This window comes from Cydia strobilella, chromosome 4, assembly GCF_947568885.1.
Source record: "Cydia strobilella chromosome 4, ilCydStro3.1, whole genome shotgun sequence".
NCBI classification, from domain to species: domain Eukaryota; kingdom Metazoa; phylum Arthropoda; class Insecta; order Lepidoptera; family Tortricidae; genus Cydia; species Cydia strobilella.
The window spans coordinates 18,617,153-18,640,435 of record NC_086044.1 but is presented as its reverse complement, the minus strand read 5'-3'; the positions used below and the strand labels follow the sequence as shown (position 1 = coordinate 18,640,435).

At 36.5% G+C, this 23,283-nt stretch overlaps 1 protein-coding gene across 1 annotated transcript; it reads right to left on the bottom strand.

Annotated features, from left to right (window-relative positions):
- Positions 1 to 1,612: 1,612 nt before the first annotated feature.
- Positions 1,613 to 3,530, bottom strand: LOC134740933 (outer dynein arm-docking complex subunit 4). The gene is made up of 3 exons (XM_063673588.1): positions 2,946 to 3,530; positions 2,478 to 2,738; positions 1,613 to 1,870 (listed from the first exon to the last, which is right to left on the bottom strand). The coding sequence occupies exons 1-3, from the start codon at positions 3,498 to 3,500 to the stop codon at positions 1,613 to 1,615; spliced, it is 1,074 nt and encodes a 357-aa protein (XP_063529658.1). The 5' UTR covers positions 3,501 to 3,530.
- Positions 3,531 to 23,283: the final 19,753 nt, after the last annotated feature.

Sequence of the window (23,283 nt, the reverse complement as noted above, 5' to 3'; positions counted from 1 at the left end):
CTCTCTTTTTGCACAAATAATAACTTATAGTAATTTAAGCATTTTTTCATATATATACTTACCTAAATATAAAAAACTAATCTGAGTAGAACAATACATTTGTTCTTGCAGGGTTAGAAAACATTTGTACCAAAGAAATTAACAGGATTTTTAATATATTTAATTTATAATTAAATAACTTAGGTTGTGTAACTATACCTTTACAATATCATGATACTTAAAAACTAATTTATTTAGTATTTTAATAAAGTTTTTACTAAGTAGGTATTTTGTATTTATTACATTCAAATTTACTAAGGTTTAGCTATACAGTGTGTAAATCCAATACCTACGGGCGAATATTTAAGCGGTGGTTTAGCATAGGACCTAAGGTAGTATTTTGAGATAAATGTTGCTTCGAAATACAATGAAAACAAATCATACAATATAATTCGGCCCGCAATGTAAAGCAAAAGTAACTGTCAACGCTTGTTGGCAGTTAGTAAAAAAAGCTCGTATCTCACAATGTCAGCGCATGTTATGTCTCGATCGTGATCAGGTCCTGGCAGAAAATCAGTGCTTTTCCTAATGGGTGAAGCGTAATACTGAGCCAGAACATTTTTGTTTTGCTGCGACGCATACAGGATTTTTATTTGTATAAAACAGTATTTTTATGTATTTTTTCCTTTTTCTCTACATATTATGTAAAAATCGGTGTGACTTATTTGTTGTTGTAATTTTTATTTATTTTCTGGATTGTTCTGTGTACCTATGTCATTTCTGTATTTGAATATTTTGTGTGTATTGTGGCAAACAAATAAACAGTTTATCTATCTATCTCGTAATGTTTACAGTTTGCAGTACATTGCTGCTCGGTAAATTTTCAAAAATTAATTACGGGGTCATAATCAAGTGTAGCTTCTCAATTAGGTAATGATTACACGGATAAATTCTATATCTGTGTAAAAGTACACTGTATAAAAGTCATGGTAGGCTAATATACTACCTACTTCCCTTCTATATTTTATTAAGCCTTTACAGCTAATACAAGAAAAAGTTTCCACCCAGGTTTAGTCTTCGTGTACGTTGCCTTCAATCTCGCCTATCCGTGGATTGCATTGGCCATCTATTTCAGTTTTTTATTAACAAAAACCGCACTTTTAAATACGTTTTTAGTCTCAGTGAAAAGCAATTATTAAGTTAGGTAGTGACTTGTGAATTGATGAATATCAGTAGGTATCAACCAACCACTGCTATTAAATTATGGGTAACATTAAATACCTACCTACCTACTTTGATTCTATTGACAGGATAAGGCGCTAAGATACTGGACATGCAGTATTTTATGTTCTTGCTAGTCAAAACTAGAAGGTGCATTTCTAGTTTAATAACGTCTGCTGCTGCCTCCAGAACTCCTCCCTGTTCTCCAGAAACCGCAGCACCTCTTCAGCCTGCTGAGTCACGAGTCACGATGTCGTTCTTCCTATCCGCCCGGGTCGGGTTTTTCCAAAAAATTATCCAGGTACCGCTTATTGGACAAGAGCTACAACTATGTCTACCACTTCTCTCCTAGCCTTTTCAGCTAGTACAACAAATACCTCTCCTGGAAGCCTATTAGTTTTCTACTTAAATTTTATAACGTCTGCTGCGACTGCTGCTGCCTCCAGAATTCCTCCCTGTTCTCGAGGAATCTCAACGCCTCCTCAGCCTGCTGAGTCACAATATTGTTCTTCCTGTCCGCGATGGCCAAGCCGGGGTTCTTTAAAAGGTTTTCTAAGTAAAGCTTGTCGGACATGAGCTGACCGAGGACCGGCCGGGCGGACTTGGAGCGAGTCCGCTTGGTTGGCTTCTTCGCTGGTTTTACGGCGCCTATTGTGTTTTCTATGGCCTCCTGAAACAATATTTCAGTATTTATTAATTGATATTATTGAAGATCATTTTAAAATTTGGAATCGGTTTGCCATTCTTAATAAAAAATCCTTTTCCAAAAAATGGGATTGGGTTGCATGGTTTTGATATTTTATTTTTATGTTAAGATAAAAATAAATTGCAATAAATGACTAAAAACCTAGTGTAAGGCAACGTTTTTAAAATAAATAAAAATCGACAAAATTCGATCAAAATTGACACTTGGCGCGCATGGTCTTTCCCGTTCTTTCTTGCGAAATGTGACAGTGATAGCGGCAAACCGATGGAACGCCCCTTTTGGAACGGCCTTAACGTTTTGGACGCCAATGACGGATTTATCGGCACCGCAGGTCCAACGCCAAAGACGGATTAATCGGTCACAGACCACAGAGCAACATAGACCTACGTGTATGTGCATAAAGTTCAATTTCGGTTTTGATACTTCGGTCACGTGGCGTCCGAGTGACAGCTTTTGTGTTTGACACGGCGTCGAAAAGGTTAAATGTTGTTAGTTGAATTCTGAATAATACAAGCTCTGAAACTTAAAAAAAAAGTTGTCTTGCATGACTCATAAATTCTACTTTTTTTACCTGCGCCTTCTGCACTCCCAGCCTAAACTCGTTTAAGTCAGGCCTCGCACGCAAGCCCCTGTGGTAATGCACCAGGCTCATCTCAAACTCCCCGCAATAGTACAGCGCCTCAGCCTTGTGAAGTAGCGCCTTCCCGTGCTTGGGGTCTAAAGCCAGTGCGGTCTCGGCGTCCGCTAGTGCGGCCTTAGGCTCGCCGAGAAGGAGATGGCATTTGCTGCGCGCGACGTAGGCTGCCTTCTCTTCTGGAGCCAGTTCTATAGCCTGTGGAAGAAACATAAATCACATTATCATGTTGAAAAACATTATGTTATGTTCTCTTACAACACTTGGCATTTAAATCTGGATTAAGGACTTAGTAAGGATGTAAATGTTATATATATGTCGTCATAAAATTGCAAGGGTCTAGGGTGTTGAAATTATATGATAAAGAATTTTTACAAGCATTTGTGAAACGGGCCCTTGATATACCTTGTTAACAAAATTAAAAGCGGTCCTAAATCTTTCGCGAGTCATTTCTGCTCTGGCCAGGGCCAGCAAATTCCCAGCATCAGCTTCCTCGGGCAATTGTAATGCGCTGCTTCTCTCCGCCTTGTCCTTCATGCTCAGCGACTGCTTGATATCCCTGGAGCCCATCACTACGGCAGCAGCTCGGTCTTTGTCGGTATACAGTTCTTCTTCTCGCAGTCGTCTCTCACGCTTCTGTTTGCGTTTAGCGCTCTTTTTCGTCGGTTTGGGGGAAACTTTCCTTTCCTTCGTCGAATGTTTTTCTTCTTCGACGACTTCATTGCTTTTGTCAGCGGATTGCGGGGCTCTCTTGCTGATGGATGCTTTTGGGGTGGTGTCCTCTTCTTCCTCATCTACTATGCCGACTCGGACAAAGCTCGCAAGGAATTCAGCGTCCTTGGCTGGTCCAAGGATGGACCTGGCTAAGGCCTTTGCGTTATCGTCGCTGTCCATTTTGTTTACGTAACGCGGAGTGATGTGAAGAGGCGACGGTATTGACGCCTGAGCTGTCGTTACCATAGCTACTGAATGTGTTTTCGCACCCACTTCGCTCGCTAGTGGGCCTCACGAGAGCCCGCAGCGAGCACGTATGACGGTCTAAGCTTTCAGCTACGTTATGAATGTTATGATGTTTTACGAGTAGGTAATAAAATCTAAGTTTAATATGGGGCATTAGATACACATATGATTGTATGAGGACGCATTAAAAGAATTATAAAATAAATGTGAATTTGATATAAAGTTGTTATTACCATCGCAGACGGCCATAAACATGGTCGTTAAAATACACTTAATATTTAATTTATATATATAAGACCTTTTAGAAGCGCTGGTGGCCTATACCTAGCGGTAAGAGCGTGCGACTTTCTATCCGGAGGTCGCGGGTTCAAACCCCGGCTCGTACCAATGAGTTTTTCGGAACTTACGTACGAAATATCATTTAATATTTACCAGTCGCTTTTCGGTGATACTATAGTAAGGAAACTTGCAAGTAACGTGTCTGTAAATCTACGTGTACATACAGATATGTTAAGTACATATAAATCGTACAACTATCTATATTTACATTTTGTAATCCACTTTGGATCTGGTCTAATGATCTAAATTCTAATCCATTTTGATTTGAAACCTGTTTTTAGTGAAAACGCGGTTTTGCCTAGTTAAAACTAGTTTTCCGTATCGCCTTAGTGAAACCGCGGTTTCACTAGTTAAAACTAGTTTTTTTCCTTAGGGCCTCGGTGAAAACTAGTTTTGACTAATTGTTTATTTAAATATTTATTTCAGTGAAAACAAGTTTTCACTAGACATAACAAAACAAAAAGCATTTTTTTCTAAGTTAAGATTAAAAATATATTAAGGCGATAAATGGCGCTCACCTGCCGCTGCCACGGCACGCTCGCTTCGCTCGCTCGGCTTCGCGCGCTGTTTGGTCACAGTTAATCTAACACGCTCCTCATCGCTTCGCTCGTCGTCGCACCTATTTTTCGACTCTGACAAAATATAGGGAAAACTAGTTTCAACTAGTGAAAACGCGTTTTCCCCAGTCAAAACTAGTTTTAACTCTAAAATAATTTTGAATAATTAGTGGAAACTAGTTTTTGCCAAGGCACTTTGAGAACAAGGCACAAGGCGGTACAGATAGCTAGGTTTAACTGAGAAAAACGCGTTTTCACTTACGGGAATCACAAACTGACTGGTCATTTTTTTACGACCTCTAAACAGGGGAGGATTTTAATTCCTCGGGTTCGCTTATTGTTAATTCTAAACTGACTGAGTAAGTAAGGACTGTAGTAGCGGTGTTTTTAGGCCTCCACGAGGTTGCTGGTAATGCTCGTCGGCCTCCGGTCGGTAGCTTGTCTCACATGCTGTTTGTATCTACCTTGTGTGTACATTATTTTGTACCTTGTTTAGGGACGTGAGTGCTCTAGTATAGTGTCCGTTCTTAAGGTGTCCAGAGGACTCGTCACGATATTTTTTGGCCTCCACGGGGTTTCTCGTAGGCAGCCCTGGTTCCTTCCCACGCCCCATTCTGCTGTTTTCTGAAATATTATTAAATACTAGAATAATAGGGATGGTGATACATGTTGAATTTTATAAAATTATAATGCAATAGGTATAATTAAAAGATAGGAAAAGATCAAGACAACAACAAATCAACGTATATTATTAAATACCGTCAAACGAGGTGAATAGGAACGACAGGGGGAATAGGGACAAGAACCGGCAATGACATTTACCTGATAATTTAAACGAAAATATCTATCACAAATTATATCTTGCGATTAAAATAATAGGTGATTATATTCTCTTTATAATATAAACACTGGAAAAGCATGAAAGTCGTGATATATTGTCAAACTAACAGTTTAAAATTATGTCTGTCAACGAATGGTTTTACTTGTTTGTGACACTTCTGAGAGTGAAAAATTAGTTTGGCATTTAATTGAGAACATATTAATTACATACTGTGTAAGTTGTATAAATAATCTTTGTTTTGTTAGCAAAAAGTGTGAAAATAGAGATCCATGAACATTTCGAAAAAACATGAGGTGTATAGGGACGCAACAGGGGTGAATGGGGACAACTAAGGGGTGGAGCGGGATGCCTCTGTTAGTTAATAGGAAACGCAATAAGTGGAAATAGGGAACGCTAAAGGGTCAATAGGGACAGGGCTGCCAAAAAATTGTTTTTAAAATGAGTTGTCCTTTATTTAGTGTTTTTTGGTAGATTAGTATCCCTTACTTATACCAACTAAAACAGGCAGAATTTCTGAATGGGATATAAGTAGGTATATAAATATGTATATTAAGTAAATGTTTTTTTTTTTACTTTTGTTCGTATAATAAGCCCCTCTTAATAATAAAATTACATATATTACTTAATAAAATACATTACTCATAATATTTACCTAATCATTTTAAAGTACCTAAGTACAATAAACTATCTAGACCAGGTACTTACATGTCAACTTATTATATTTTTGACAACCTTCGTACCTAAGTCGTCCCTATTCACCCCGGATCCAGTTTGAATCAAAATGGCCTGCTTTTTTCAAAAAAAGGACATTAAAACGAAAAATATTTTATTATAAATCGATTCTCAAACATGTGGTAAAAGTTTATAAACCTTTACATTTGTGTCTATCGAGGTAAAAATCAAATTTCAATATTGTCCCTATTCACCCCATTTGACATGTCGATAGTAGAATACTAAGAAGAGTAATTAGTGGAATGGTGAAGTAAAACGATTTATTGCTTAATAATTGCTATTTATCACTAATTGTATTTAATTGATAAAGAAAGGTATACCCTTAGGTACCCACTTTTTTTTACTTTTCTTCTAATTATTACAACCAGTGCCACAGCGATAGTCAGAGCATTTAATATTGAAACAATGTGCTTATAGTTTTACATTACATAATGCCTACAAAAATTTGGTAAAGTGCCACACCCCACCCTTTCCAAACATGGAGAATCAAATATTACGGATTAGGCAAATGTTAGATAAAGGTAGTTTCACGACATGGAATGGATAAGGTCCTCGTTTTACCCGTCAGATGTTGACAAATAAAAAAAAAAAAGTCATTTACTTAGTCAAATCGTTTCACGAGCCGCTAAACCTAAAGTAGGTCCGTAGTTTCTTCTAACCAAACTGAAGATTAACCTAATTAAACAATTCGGTTTGGTAAAATTGTATCTAATAATAAAATAACGGCCATGTCGTGAGAAGACCAGATGAAATGACAAAAAGTGCGTTAAGCCTCATATCGGGATCAAATCCTCTCGGCAGACCCCGTACTACATGGATGTCAGTTATTAAAAAGGATATGTCCAATAACAATTTAGACCCAGCGACGACCCAGTGATGACATCTCTGAGCTCTGGAGAAGGAGGATTAGGAGAACCGACCCCGAATGGGACAAGACCGGAAGAAGAAGAAGAACAAACTAAAGCACTTTTTGCCCATTAAGACTAAAATTCTCCTTATAAACACTCTAATTCTACCTTTAATTGATTATGGTGATGTGTGTTATCCGGACCTATCTGAAGAACTTCTCAATAAGTTGGATCGCCTTCTCAATAACTGCATCCGTTTAATTTTTTGCCTGCGCAAATACGATCATGTCTCTGCATACCGCTCTCAGCTTGGCTGGCTTCCCATCTGTCAACGACGCAGTGCTCGCATGCTTTGCTCTCTATACTCTGTGCTCACCGATCTAAACTCTCCTGTATACCTCAAGTCCCTCTTTCAATACTACGGCGTTTCTAGCGACCGTCAGCTTCGCTCTTCTGGCAATATGTCTTTATCTATCCCTCCACATCACACTGGCTTCATGTCAAACTCGTTCTGCGTGCAGGTCGCGCGCCTTTGGAACCGACTCCCCCTTAATATTAAAAAAGCCCCAAATAAGTTCGCTTTTGAGAAATCTATACTTGCTTTCTTTGCTGATAGAATAAAGGATTCTTAGTTTTAGTTTTATAATTTATATATTATATTGTATATATTAGGTATATGTATATATATTGTATATGTATTTTGATGGTCTTGCATATGTATGTTAAATTTTAATTTAGCTTTGCGTATTATATTTTGTTAGTAGTAGTAGCACCGCCCACTATCTCTCTGCTTTGCCCTAAGGATGACTGGTAGAGAATGCTTTTTGCATTAAGTCCACCTTTTGTACGATAAGTATTTCTTTTGTGCAATAAAGATTAAATAAATAAAAAATTAAAATCTATTAATAAATAAATAATAAGTTTCATCGCGTTTATGACGTGATAAAACACTGACACACTTTCTGACCTTTCTGTCACCATGGACATGCCATATGCTAGAAGGACGTTTCATCTTGTCGGTATCTTATCATCAAGCGCAATTTCAGCAATTTGATCGATTTTTGCTGTCCCACCACGCCATAGGTATCTATAGATAGTATAGATCCGCTGTCATCGTCAGTTAGTATCGAGACCATCTCCACCCATAACAACTATAGTGTATTTGACTGTATTTAAAATAAATTATTTTACACCATGCATGAAATAAAGCACCAGAAGATTAATAGAGAAACGTAGACAACAGTTATTTTTAGACACAATTTATATTTTAAAATAAGTATACAACTATAAAGAGTGGGTAATTTGATTGTGACGTCACATGCTAGTGTTTCATATAAATTCCATAGTAGCAAAATCATTTTGAGGATATCGGCCCTCAAAATGATTTTGCAACTTTACAACAGTATAAAGGTCCTGTAAAATAATAATAAAAAAATTGACAGTTCGAAAAAAGAAACTGATTTGACTAGTAGTCAAATATTTATTTTAATTAATTTATTTATTTAAACTTTATTGCACATAAAATTATAAGTACAAATGGCGGACTTAATGCCATAAGGCATTCTCTACCAGTCAACAACTGGGCTAAAAAGAGATGGTTGTTAGGTGCAGGATTAATACTCGAAAAATTAAAACGATAATCGCTAAACATTAAATCATTTTACGGTTTAGACTCACTTGTGTTGTTGTATAATCGATACCTACTATTTACAAAATAAATACTAATTAATATACTATGAATTCATAAACTTAAACATATACTTTATATGATATACTTACATAAATATCTACATATATACATACATTATACATGTACCAACTCTGAAACATTATATTTCGCAGATAAATGCTTACGCAGCATGCGCTTAAAGGTAAATTTACTCTGGTCTTTCCGGATGGTTAGTGGAAGGTCGTTCCATAGGCGTATCGCCTGAACAGTGAAAGAGTTGGTCAGGAAACTGGAACCATGAGGGGGAATAGAAAGCTTAAGGCCACGGGCGGTACAGAGAACACGACCAGGGTGAGCAGTAACAAATTTAAATTTGGATCTGAGATATTCAGGTGTAGTAGGGTCAAAAAGGAGAGAATGAAGAGTACTTAACAGTCTTAAAGATCTACGCTCACGAATGGGAAGCCAATCAAGTTGCTTACGATAAGCTGATATGTGATCGTACTTCCGAAGGCCAAATATGAACCTATGAACCTAATACCGTTTAGACCTGTACCGCTGGCTATATTTTGACCCCTAGGTTATAAAAATATTAAAGTCAATTCTGTTTTCGCTTATGAATACTTTGTTAAGATGTAAATCTTACATTTTGTTTTGTGTCATATATATAATTTGCTTTTCTAGTAATTTGTTATTTTGTGGTAATTATTTTTTATTTTGAATTATCTTGGAGAAAAAAATATTCGAGAGAAAACATGTAACTGTGTTGCATTTAGGATAGTGTTTTTAGTGTGAAAACATAGTTTGTGTCAATTACGTCCACTGCAATCTGATACTATGTCATAATATTCTAAATGACACAAAAAAAAATTAGAGTTAAAAAAAATTACTTAGGTCGAATTTAATCGTTTAAATAGGTCCATTAAATGATTTTGTGTCTTATTAAGGCATAGCTTCATAAGATATTTGATGATTTTGTTGTAACAGGCTGTCACCGTTACAAAAGAATATTAAAGATATTAGAGTTTACATCTTATTAATTTGAAATGCGGGATAAATAAGATGTATGAATTTGTGTCACTTGCATCCACTGCATAAACAAATATTACAAAAATATTATTTGCGTTCAAACGAAGCTAGCGGGCGGTCTGAATGGGCAACGGAGGCCGTGCAGGGTGGGGCCGCGGCGTGACCTTGCCGTACGCAACGCATGTTTACTTCGCCTGTGCGCCAAATTAACGCAACTTATTCAAAGAAGTTACGCAAACAACACAACAACAAGCAACAAGCAAGCAAAGAATGCGTCGAATTATCTTTTACCTATTTAAATCTCATAGATATTGTACAATGTCACCATTATGCAAAAGAACTGTAAGTACATGTTTGATTTGCGAGCGAGCTGGCAACATTGCGCAGGGAAATCTTAAAAATATCGCGTTTACGTGAACGCCACATACATTTGTGACAGTGATAGGGAAAAGGTACCACTAAAGTAAAATTTGGTTATAAATACCGTGACTTTCTTTCATTCTTTGATAAAAAAAATTGCTATTTATGCAACAAGTGCGGATATCATCTTTACGCACGTGTATCATACAATGTTTTACTATGCATTGTGCGAGTAAATAAAAAAACATGTCATGGCAAATAAGTTTAATTATTAAAAGGAGTGTTTTAAATCGACACGAGTTGCGAATTACCTATTCGCACGTGTATCGTACGTTTTACAGTACATATGGCCCTTTAAACTTTCGACATATGCACGGTAAGTGCTCTTTTCCGCACTAGTGCGAGAAACTATGTACATATGTACTGTAAAAAAAAATTGAAAACAAAAAGCACTAGTGCGGAAAAGCAGTACTTTCCGCACGACATGGCTCCGTAGGAAACGCACTTTTCGATGCATTGTAAAAAAATATATAGGACTGTATCTCCTAAACCATGCGTCGTAGCGCAAAAATAATAAAATTTTCGTTCCCCTTTATGTAACCCAAAAGTAATACATGAAAAATACAATGAAAAAAAAAGAAATAAAATCTTTATAGGGCTGTATTAGCTGTATCTCCTATATCGTGCATCGTAGCGCAAAAATAATCAAATTTTCGCTTCCCTTTAAGAAGCCCTTAATTAAGATTTAAAAACGCAAAAAAGAAAAAAAAAGAGGAAAAAATCTTTATAGGGCTGCATCTCCTAAACCGTGCATCGTAGCACAAAAATAATCAAATTTTCGTTCCCCTTAAGAAATCCTTAATTAAAACTTTAAAAAAAACCAGGAAAAAAACTTTATAGAGCTATTATTGCTATATATATAGATATAATATCTCCTAAACCGTGCTTGGTGGCGCAAAAATAATAAAAATTTCGTTCCCCTTTATGAAGCCCCAAAGTAATATACTAAAAACACAATGAAAAAAAAGAAAAAAAATAACAAAAAAACTTTATAGGGCTGTATCTCCTACACCGTGCATCGTAGCGCAAAAATAATTAAAAAAAATCCCTTTAAGAAACCCCTAATTTAGATTGAAAAACGCAAAAAAGAAAGTGGAAAAAAAATCATTTTAGGGCTGTATCTCCTAAACCGTGCGTCGTAGCGCAAAAATAATAAAATTTTCGTTCCCCTTTACGGAACCCCAAAGTAATATACAAAAAAACACAATGAAAAAAAAAACAAAAAAAAAATCTTTATAGGGCTGCATATCCTAAATCGTGCATCGTAGCGCAAAAATAATCAATTTTTCGTTCCCCTTTAAGGATCCCTTAATTAATACTTAAAAAAAAAAACAAAAAAAACAGGAAAAAATCTTTATAGAGCTATATCTCCTAAACCGTGCGTGGTAGCGCAAAAAGAACAAAATTTTCGTTCCCCTTTACGGAACCCCAAAATAATATACAAAAAACACAATGAAAAAAAAAAACAACAAAAAAATCTTTATAGGGCTGCATCTCCTAAACCGTGCATCGTAGCACAAAAATAATCAAATTTTCGTTCCCCTTTAAGAAACCCTTAATTAAAACTTAAAAAAAAACCAGGAAAAAAAACTTTATAGAGCTATTATAGCTATATATAGTATATATATATAGATATAATATCTCCTAAACCGTGCGTGGTGGCGCAAAAATAATAAAATTTTCGTTCCCCTTTATGCAACCCATAATTTATATTAAAAAAAAAAAACGCAAAATTTAAAAAAAAAACTTTATAGGGCTGTATCTCTTAAACCATGCGTCGTAGCGCAAAAATAATTTAAAAAAACCCCTTTAAGAAACCCGTAATTAATACTTAAAAAAAAAAACAAAAAAAACCAGGAAAAAAAACTTTATAGAGCTGTATCTCCTAAACCGTGCGTGGTACCGCAAAAACAATAAAATTTTCGTTCCCCTTTATGCAACCCATAATTTATATTTAAAAATACGCAAAATTTAAAAAAAAAATCTTTATAGGGCTGTATCTCCTAAACCATGCGTCGTAGCGCAAAAATAATAAAATTTTCGTTCCCCTTTATGAAGCCCCTAAATAATATACAAAAACACAAGAAAAAGAAAGAAAAAAATAATAACAAAAAAACTTTATAGGGCTGTATCTCCTAAACCGTGCATCGTAGCGCAAAAATAATCAATATCCGTTCCCCTTTAAGAAGCCCCTAATTAAGATTTAAAAACGCAAAAAAGAAAAAGAGATAAAAATCATTTTAGGGCTGTATCTCCTAAACCGTGCGTCGTAGCGCAAAAATAATAAAATTTTCGTTCCCTTTTATGAAACCCCAAAGTAATAACAAAAAACGCAATGACAAAAAAAAGAAAAAAAAACAACAAAAAAAACTTTAGGGATGTATCTCCTAAACCGTGCATGGTAGCGAAAAATAATCAAATTTTCGTTCCCCTTAAGAAGCCCTTAATTAAGATTTAGAAACGTAAAAAAGAAAAAGAAAAAAATCTATATAGGGCTGTATCTCCTAAACCGTGCGTCGTAGCGCAAAAATAATCAACTTTTCGGTCCCCTTTATGTAACCATTAATTTATACAAAAAAAAAACGCAAAAAAAAAGAGTTTTTTTATAGGGCTTGATCTCCTAAACCATGCGTCGTAGCGCAAAAATAATTAAATTTTCGTTCCCCTTTATGAAACCCCAAAGTAATATACAAAAAACACAATGTAAAAAAGAAAAAAACAATAAAAAAAACTTTATAGGGCTGTATCTCCTAAACCGTGCGTCGTAGCGCAAAAATAATCAAATTTTCTTTCCTCTTTATTCAACCCTTAATTTATATTAAAAAAAAACGCTTTCACTAAACTGCTGTAACTCGGAAACTTAGAATCCACAAAGGGGACTTTACTAAATTATGACACATATTAAAGCCTGACCAGTAATATATGATCATTGTCAAGAGGGCGCTGTTCATTCTCATGTATAGGGTGACAGTTCAGTATAGTATGAAAAAATATTGTATTTAATGAACATCATCATCAATGTAATTAATGTTGCTTGCCACGCTTAAACATAACAAAAATCACAATAAATTGCGTCTTAAAATAAACTTAAAAAGTCTACTAAAAATCGAAACAAAAGTAATTTTTAAGTCGCTGTTGTGACATTCTCAATCAAAAGGTAGGTACCACTTTGTCGTTTACCATAAAGACGAAATTTGATTATATCTTTATACAAATAACCTGTCAGAGAAAGTGGTACCTTTTCATTAGGAACGTCACAAATGTTGGTCAGTATGAGGAGTGCAGCCTACAGTTTATTTTTAATTATATTTATATACCTACTACGGTAAGATTGATAAGACAATGTAATTATGCCTCCGAATGAAATAAATACACTGTATCGCAAAACTAAGTGGCGAGATAGCTCATAATGCCATCTCTTGGTTGGTCTTAACAAGGGTAAAGGAGATAGTATTAAGATCTCAGTCGCCAGCTGATATTGCGGCAAGTATAATAAGCACCCCACCCGCGTAGGTACCCTTCCCCGCGCACGCCCTTCTTGTTCAATTGAGTTTTATTTTGCCAGATAGTAAAAAAACCGTGGATCAAAATGACCCAAATTATGAATGATGTCTCAATGTGGTAATATAATATTGTAGACGTAAACTTAATAACATGAATTTTTTTTTGTGGCAGATACAGGGTGTTAATTAGAAAAAAAATTTTTTTAAATAAAAGCGGTGGATGAATTTGACACAGATTTGTTTGAATAACATATAACAATGTTCTGTAAAGTACAACACTTCACTTACCGACTCTAATATTTTTTTAGGCGTTTTAGGATCAATATTAGGTATTTATTAAATGCCATTATACCCGTGGATGAAAATGACACAAAATGCGTGTGTACGTAAGAATCCACTTTGCCTTTACAGGGAAACAAAGAATTTCGTCTCGAATATTTTTTTTACAGAATGCTGATTGAAAAAAGAAATACCTAAATTTCTACCTAAGCAAATACCTAGGATGACACAAAATATTATTTTTAGGTTTAGTATATGGTCTGGAAACTATATATAAAAAATAAGCAACATTAATATTCTTATAACCTCAGAAGTTATTGGTACAGGTCTAGTTGTTGAGAAGTACATCCAGTTTGTTAAAGGAGGCTTGAACGACATTGGAGTAGCACACATCAGCATAATCGATCACGGGAAACGTTTGAATTTGGAATTTGTTGTGTGATAATACGGTAAACTACTTTGACTGTCTGTATTGTTTCTTGTTATTTAGACGTTACTCGTAGATTCATGATCTTGCGTTTAACCAAAAGAACATGTAACTATTACTTATCAGTAGATTCGCGTGCCAAAACTTGGCAGTTGTAGGCAATGAGTAGTGAGCCGTCTTTCTAAGAAATATTACCTATCTATTATGTTGAAGCATTAGGTAACCTATGTTGCTTTCCTTGTTTCATGCCTCATCCATAAAGTGGGTCATTGAGTCACATCTTTCAAAAGTTCATTTGAAATTACGTATCAGTCGCACCTGACTCGACTCGCACCAATCAGACATATATATTACCTAAATTAATATGAATTTCATGTTAACAATTTTTGTTTTGTACAATAAAGTGATTTACTACTACACTACTACTATATTATGACATATTTTATAAAATAATCAAATCCTAAACGACTCCCAATATCCGGCGTCGACGGCAACAAATGGAATCACTTCTGGTCCCGTATTCCCGACTAGTGACAATTACTCGTCACAGCGACCCAGTATAAGTATGATCGCTGATTGCGATTTCACGCGCCAATATCGAGGAAACAAAATTAATCCCCGCTTGCCCCTCTCTCTCTACTCCATGCCAAGTGTCCAGCGCTAGCGCACACCTTCCCGCTTTCTCAGCTCCTCATTTCACAGATAACATGCGCGGACTCTGCACTCACTCTCGGGTTTCGCCACGGCGCGGCGGCTCTCGCAAACGGCAAAGAAGGTGAAAAACCGGAGTGGGTTTAGTGGGTAGGGCCAAGTTCTCCCTCCTCTCTCGCCAGTTGAGAGGGGACAGGAGCGGCGAGTCCCACACCCCCCCATCAATGGCCTTCCCGCGGCCGGGGGGATGGTGCGTGAATGCATTCGCCCACTCCGTGAAAAAAATAATTGCTTACTTGTCAGCTCATCCCGTTCAGAGATGGGCATTATTCGAATAAATTTGTATCGGAATAATCATTCGAATAAACAATAATTCACGATTTTTTATTAACGAATGATTTATTCGCGGATGATTTATTCGCCGCTTTTCAAATGACAAATGATTTATTCGTTATTTCATTCGAATAAATCCACGAAAAATATTAATTTTTTTGGCTCAAATAAACAACACGAATAATAACACGTTTAATATGTCTCGATTTTGCTGTATATTTGTTCTGACACAAAGTAGTATACAAAGGATTAGCGTGAACAATCAACTACTCGCACACAAAGTTAGTAACTTTCTAGCCTGGCCTAGATCTTCCTACGAAAAAAAAGAGTGAGAAAACCAAATTTTCTTACCAGTTGTTTGTTTCACAGCCCTAATTAATATTTATCCGTAACTATTTCATTGCAGTGCATTGCACATTGCAGTTGCCAAATCTTTCTAAATCGAGAAAAGTTAATATGGTATTCCACTAAACAATTATTATTGGCAATTCATTCGACGAATAATTTATTAAAATAAGAATAGTCATCCGACAATTTTATTCGTCATTCGCGAATACATTTGTTATTCTTATTCGTTATTCGTCATTCGAATTAATTTTGCCCATCTCCTCGTCATCTGCCTTATATGTATCTACAGCCCCTTCTGCCGGGCTAGCACATGATTGGCGCGAGAGTATCTCGCTGCGACATAGACTACCCGTCCCCCTTTAATTCATACGTGATTCATACAGTTAGTAAAAGACGGGTAGTCTATCTCGCGGCGAGATACTGTCGCGTCAATCATGTGCTCGGCCTACTGCACGTCTGCCAACAAAGATATCAAGCTGATTTTATTGGTTTCCAACCATGTAGATGGTGGTTTGCCACCAATCTTCGACCGTCAGAAGTTCGGTTGGTCATCGGATTCAAAAATGAGCACATTCATTACGGATCTTGAGTCCAAAGCATACTGGTTTTCGGAACCATGATCATCTGATCATCTGAGCTTTAATGATGCCTGTAAGTAGTGAACCGTTTTCGTGCGCCGCGACTGTTTGCCGGTTATCGTTTCATCGCTGACAGCCGACTGATGCATTCGGCTTCTAGTTTCAGTAGGTACCCCTATTTGTCATGCATTAGATAGCTACATTACGATGTTTATCAAAGTACCTGTTAGTTTAATCATTATATTCATTATAGATAGGTAGAAATAGTGTATTTACTTAGAAACTCTTACTCACACTGGTATTTAAATTTTATGTTTATTTCCAAAATTCCAGTGGGAGAATAATAGGTTCATTAGACATAAACTCAAATAAAATTAATTTAGGACTCTAGGTATCTACAGTGGCGTAACTAGGGGGGGGGGGGGGGGCAGAGGGGGCATATGCCCCGGGCGCGTCAAAATGGGCAAAAGGCAGCAGCAGGGAAACTTTTGTCAGTCGTCAGGGGGCGCAAATTCGGTGACTGCCCCGGGCGCCATACGCCCCTGGGTATCTATTATTACATTATCTATGAACTTAGATACGTGTATGGCTGTACGTGTATCTAGGTACTTACCAAGGACGATATTGTACTTACATAATTATAAATTACGTAAGTATCTCGTGCACGAACTGCAGGGCGCTGGGTGGGGGGTGGAACGCCATAACTTTGGCTTCGGTACGGGGCTCGCATTATTCATGCAAGCCCGCTATGAAATACGATATGATCTTCATAATGCAGTAAACTGTTGGCGCATCGTGAATTTAAATACATTTTTTCTTTAATTTTGTTTCGAATGCTTTTCGGGTAATTCTAAAAAGTTGAAACCTGATTTTTATTTATTTCGAGACTGTCCACTTTTTATACTGCTGGCTACCTAACTAGATCATTAGATCATTCATTAATTTCATTAGGTATATGTATATTAAAATACGATGATCATTATATATTACTTTCCCGTACACAGAAGTCGCGGAACAATCAAATCAGATGATGTTCCTTGGGAGGCGTAGGCGTGCACGGAGCAAAGCAGCTGAGGACAACACGTAGCCCTTTTGACAATTAAATGAGAAGACAGAACGAATGCTGCCCTTGCCCGAGTCATATATGGGACTTGTAAATATTTGAGTTTCCGTTGCTACAACATCGTTCATTTTGTTTTGTGTGTGTTGTGGTGCATCGCAGTGCTTAATGATAAGTAATAATTAATGATCTTCCCGGTTCCATTTAAAAGGGACATTCAGATATGGCAACTGCGAGAGCTGCCCCTGTTAAGTGACGTTTTTTCCCGCTTTACTCTCGCGATTAGAACATTTAATCTGTTTGAGTTTGCGCCACATATAAAAACCTTTCATTAGTATCTATTCTGACCTCCTTGTCGGGTATTCAAATACAAGCAAAAAAAAAAGAAAATTCACCTAATACGATTGCGTGCATGCAAAATCCATACTAATCCATACTAATATTATAAATACGAAAGTCTGTCTGTCTGTCTGTCTGTCTGTGTGTTACCTCTTCACGCTTAAACCGCTGAACCGATTTAGTTGAAATTTGGTATACAGATAGTTTGAGTCCCGGGGAAGGACATAGGATACTTTTTATCCCAGAACTCACCCCTCAAGGGGGTGGAAATTTGTATGGGGAATCAATAACCGCTGAACCGATTTAGATGAAACTTGGTATGGGGATAGTTTGAGCTGTGGGAAAGGATATAGAACAACTTTTATCCCCGAAATCATCCCTTAAGGGTGTAAAAAATGGGGTGGAAATGTATAGTGTGGACCAATTTAAGAGTGAAAAAAGGGTGGTTTAAAAAGCAGATTTGTTTAAGAATTAAGGTACCCAAATTACTAATTCCACGCAGACGAAGTCGCGGGCAAAAGCTAGTAATAAGAATATTAAAGAAAACCAAAAGGGATCCCGTGCGCCGATCAGTGGACGCTCCACAAGGAGAAACCCAGAACCAGTAAAAATATATTGTGCTAAGTTTTTCCGCACCCCCACAATCCATCACTCCTTTCCGCTGCAGGCCTTTCGAAAATCACATAGTATCGCTGCGGGCTGCGGATACTACACTATCAGAATAATCGACTCAGTTAACGACTAGGTTAGATATGTAGCGAAGTGATATATCTATATCGAAGCTAGGATTGGATGACACGCGATTCCACGCTATCGTGACATTCGTGACTTGCCGGCCACAAAAATAATCAAATTAGGGATAATTTTCCTGTGAAGTATTTTATGACATCCGTTCGTTGATTTTTAATATTTTTATGAATGTTTTGTGTAGTTTTAGGCAGTAACATCAGACTGCTAACATGATATATACATACGACTTAATATAACGTATCCCTACTTTTAATTTTTCCGTTTTAACTCGGGCATTTTGCTTTCGTACTATGTCCGGATGTCTCCTCTGTTCTCCAGATGTTCTTAACCGATTCTAGTGAAATTTTGTGATTAGATTCTATGATTAAGTTTTTTTTGTCGATCCAGTTTATGAACCTTTTTCAAAATGCAGAAATTGCCATACAGGACTTACGCGACAATAGCGTCTTTGGCGCTTAAGACCATTGTGAGTTCAGTGTGATAACGACTCAACTAACTTGGTATTTTTCACTTTTACATTTTCTAAGCTTAACGCGAGGTCTACAGCTCAACCCACTAGTATAATTATTTTAAATTAAAAAATACGGTCTCTCTTTTTGTCTGTTACCTCTTCACGCTTACACTTAGTACAGTCCTCACCGGAGTGCCGTAATATCCTAGTCTTTCAGCGTTGTCCCGGCTCCGCCTGGCATAATGCCGTAATATACAATCAAAGACATATTTAAACTGAAGCAGGTTAAGTATTATCCTTGTATCGAGCTGTGAGAGCGTTTTTTATACTTCACGTTCAAACTCGAAAATTTACACGGCCGCGGGGACTTATATATGCAAACCATAAATGACAACAATTAAGTACCGTTTTATGTTAAATGAAACTTACCTAAGACGATATTAATCCAAATCAATGAATATCATGAAATTATTAGTTTTTTCTCAGTTTATTGCTACACATTTAATTAATAATTAAAATTGCCACTTAAAGAAATGCTAAAAAGATGCGCTACCGCGGGGGTTGATTTCAGACTGAGCAACTAGTTGAAAAGTTCCGGCTTACCAACCCTAATGAAAAGGGGATGTTTACATTATGCGGAAGAACTAACAAACTTACCTTCTGTGGAATTAAAAATAGTTTATATTTACCGGAAACAACCGGTAAATGCAATCGTTCTATGAGGGCACATTTCCAATTTTTATAGAACTTACTTCCTAATATCATGATTAGTACCTACAGTAATGAGAATTGACATAATATTTTCTTGGACAGTGTCGAATTCAACACAGTTTTAGAGCTAGTTATAGAAAGAAGAAAATAAAAAAGAAGTAGATAATTTAGATACCTAACTGCCCATTACCAGTGGGCCCTATTTAATCAAATGTTGGTGATTTTATTGTTGGCAGGATTACCATAGTATAGCTAAAAGCTATAATTTATTTAAATGGGCTTAACCATACCTACATACCAACTCTACATACCTGTGATTTTTAAAAGGCGCCTTAATTAACCGAAAATGTACTAAAAACACGTTTTTCATTAGTCACGGTGAGTGCAAAGGATAATGGTGTTGATAACAAGTTTCGACTTACCTCGTTCGCTTACAAGGTGACACCGTACCGTATAGTCGAACTTGACGCGCGTTGTAAAGGCACAGATTAATAAATAGTGTAAAGGGCCCTCTGCGACTTACGATAGTTACAATCCGGAAGGACGTGCCGTGGCTTATAAAAGACCCTTCGCGACATGCGATTCGTGAATAACAACTGAATTATAGCTACCCATTAGTGGCGTATCGAACTAACCAAAACAATAATAGGTATCTGCCAACTTTACTAAATGACAGTTTTCATTTTTCTTTTGCGCTACATTAGGCGATTTGTAAAATGAATATTGTCACGAATTTAGTATTAGGTCACTTTATAACTTGGTTTTTGAGTTTAATACGAACATAAAAATAGACGGACCAAGCTAACTCTGCATGGAATTTGCAATAAAAAAAAAAACTATAAAAATATGACGTTTTAATTTGACACTCCTCACTTTGTTCTATTCAAGTCTGTGCAAAGCATAGACATATATATTACTTCGTAAAGACCGGCTTTACGAGCACTACGAATGGGGCCGATACATTTGAGTCAAAATCGCATTTAGTTACACTAGCGCGCTCAGTCGTGTTATTGCGCAGTGAAAAGGCGTCGGTGATCGGTCGGAATTGTATGCATACGCTATTATAAGTACTTTGTTTACATCAATGGTGACTCCTATCCATACGACTGAGCGCGCTGGTGTAACTAAATGCGATTTTGACTCAAATGTATCGGCCCCATTCGTAGTGCTCGTAAGGCCGGTCTTTACGAAGTAATATATATGGTGCAAAGTTATAGTTCGTTTATTTAGCATTAGAAAGAAGGTAAGCGATCTTGATGGGTCTTTTTATTAAAAATCACTTTTGAAAAATCAGTCACAGCAAATATGTTACAATTACAAAATTATATATACGATCGTAAAAGATTACATTCTTTATTACAATATTTTTCAATAAAAAGACACGTCAAGATTGTTTGTCTTTTTTCTGACGCATCAAAAATTTACTATAGCTTATACGGACTCCAAACAAATTTTTAGCTGTAGAAATAACTAAAGCATGCAAGCAAAGGGTAAAAACGGGACCCTATTACTAAGACTCCGCTGTCCGTCTGTCCGTCCGTCTGTCCGTCTGTCTGTCTGTCACCAGGCTGTATCTCATGAACCGTGATAGCTAGACAGTTGAAATTTTCACAGATGATGTATTTCTGTTGCCGCTATAACAACAAATACTAAAAACAGAATAATATAATTATTTAAATGGGGCTCCCATACAACAAACGTGATTTTTTGCTGTTTTTTCCGTAATGGTACGGAACCCTTCGTGCGCGAGTCCGACTCGCACTTGGCCGGTTTTTTAATGATTTACTTGTTTACATCAGCGTCGCGCCCTGTGAAGGGCAAACAGCAATGTGGCTTTTAAATTTAAAATTTAAATTGCAATTTCCGTTTATGGTTTCCAATGTACTCTAAACTCCATTCTGCGGCCAAATTGTAAGTAGGTGTACATTTTATTTTATTTACATTTTTATTGGTCTAACACTAAAAAAAGTTTTTGCAGATTTTAAATCAATTGGCATGCAAAATTAATAGAATTAGATTTGTAACGCAACTACTTGTAATGTTTATTATTTTTCACCTCAGCAGCTCGAATAAGCCTTCTTTCGTCACTAAGTAGCACTTTCCTCACTCCAGGGAGTGAAACAAAGTAGCTTTTTAATTTAGTGAAGGCCATGAACTGCCACTTCATACTTCTATTACATTTTTTTTTGTAGTATTCAGTGTAATTCGAAATACATTTTAACCTTTAATATTTTGTCACTACTGAGGTGAAAAATTATATGTTCAACACGAGAGTAAAGTTATTTTACATCTCAAGATTCTTTCTTCGCACGTGATTCAATTATACAATCTTTCGCTTACTCGGGACTCAAAATCAACACTCGCAAGAAAAACCAACTCCTCTCTTGTTGCACAAATAACTTTTCATACACCACTGTGCTATCACTGATCTTCAACATGATAGTTCAACAAAATAGTTCTCATCCAGCCCTGTTAAAGTCGTTTTGAACCGCTTTATTTTACGGAGTACATTAGTTTCGTGACTCGTGAATGCATGCAAGCGATGGCACAATACTGTAATTAATGGCAGAGACAATCCACTGTGTATACCAAACTAAAATTACTGTTCGTTACTAAAAAGCATTAAGGCCTGTTTTTGTCTGAGCACGGTAGTAATTTAGGGGAAGGAGGAATTGATCAAAGGCAATTAATGGTTTACTAACATAGATGGGCATTCATCGATTACCTCTTTATTCGACTAATTAATCGATTAAAAAAGTGAATCGTCAAATTTTAATCGCGATTAATTTAGTCGACCTAATATACCAGTGAAATTGAATTAATCTGAACATTAATCGACTAAATTTTCGATTAAATCTAGATTGAAAGTTTAAATTTTTTGTACGTAAATAAACAAAATAAAGATGTCTGTGCAGATGGCAGTAAGTAAGTAAGTAAATAAGTAAGTAATGTTAATCTAAACTCTTCGACTAAAACTAATTAATCGTCGCTTTTAATCATCGCACGCGATTAGTGGTTAATTTTAGTCGTTAATCGTTAGTAGATTACATTTTGCCCAACTGTAATTACTAAATTACGAAAGCTAAAGGGCAATTTTCGATAGTAGTCGTACGATGTCGATATTTATGTCGTAATACTTAGATTTATGCAATCGGTTATGTTCTTATGTTAGTTAACCTCCCTGAATATTGGCAAATAACCCTCCCACGCATTTCTCATTCCTTTATTTACATTGTGCCTTCATTTTTTATAGCAATCGTTATGTGATAAATATATATATATATCCACTATATATATATATATATGTCGCATCCTAGTCATGATTTACGGATAGTCAAATGACTGAAATGGTCATGAGTCCGTACTCATGACTCGTCAGAAGTTGCTGCGGAACGCCAGCGCCATCTGTGGCGTTGTACGGAGTCTATGAGAGGGGGCACGAGAATGGCGAGAGGTCATTCTACTTCCAGCAGTGGAACAGTGCGCTAGTCTCTTAGGAACTGTACCGCGTTTCGTTAGAACTACCTAGTTGATGTTGACTTGTGATTAAAATTAAGTTGTTCGAATTTACCTCAATAATACAATTATAAGCAGTGTTTTCTTGATATTGCTAGTTAATATTTCCGAATGCTTATTTCATGAACTGCTAGCGTACACTTACTGTGAAGTTAATACATCGAGGTACTGCGCCCTTCGCTTTTTGGCCATCCCGCCGTCATATATATATGCCCCAACGATTATATGGGGCATTTTCTATGAAAAGGGACCTTATTGTCGATCGCGCTTACGCTGCACAGCGTCGCGCGGCATTGTATTTATATCGGAGCATCGTTAATAATGGTGTAAGTGCCACCGACAATAAGGTCCCTTTTTATAGAAAATACCACATAGAGGTATTGAGATTAGGAAATATTGACA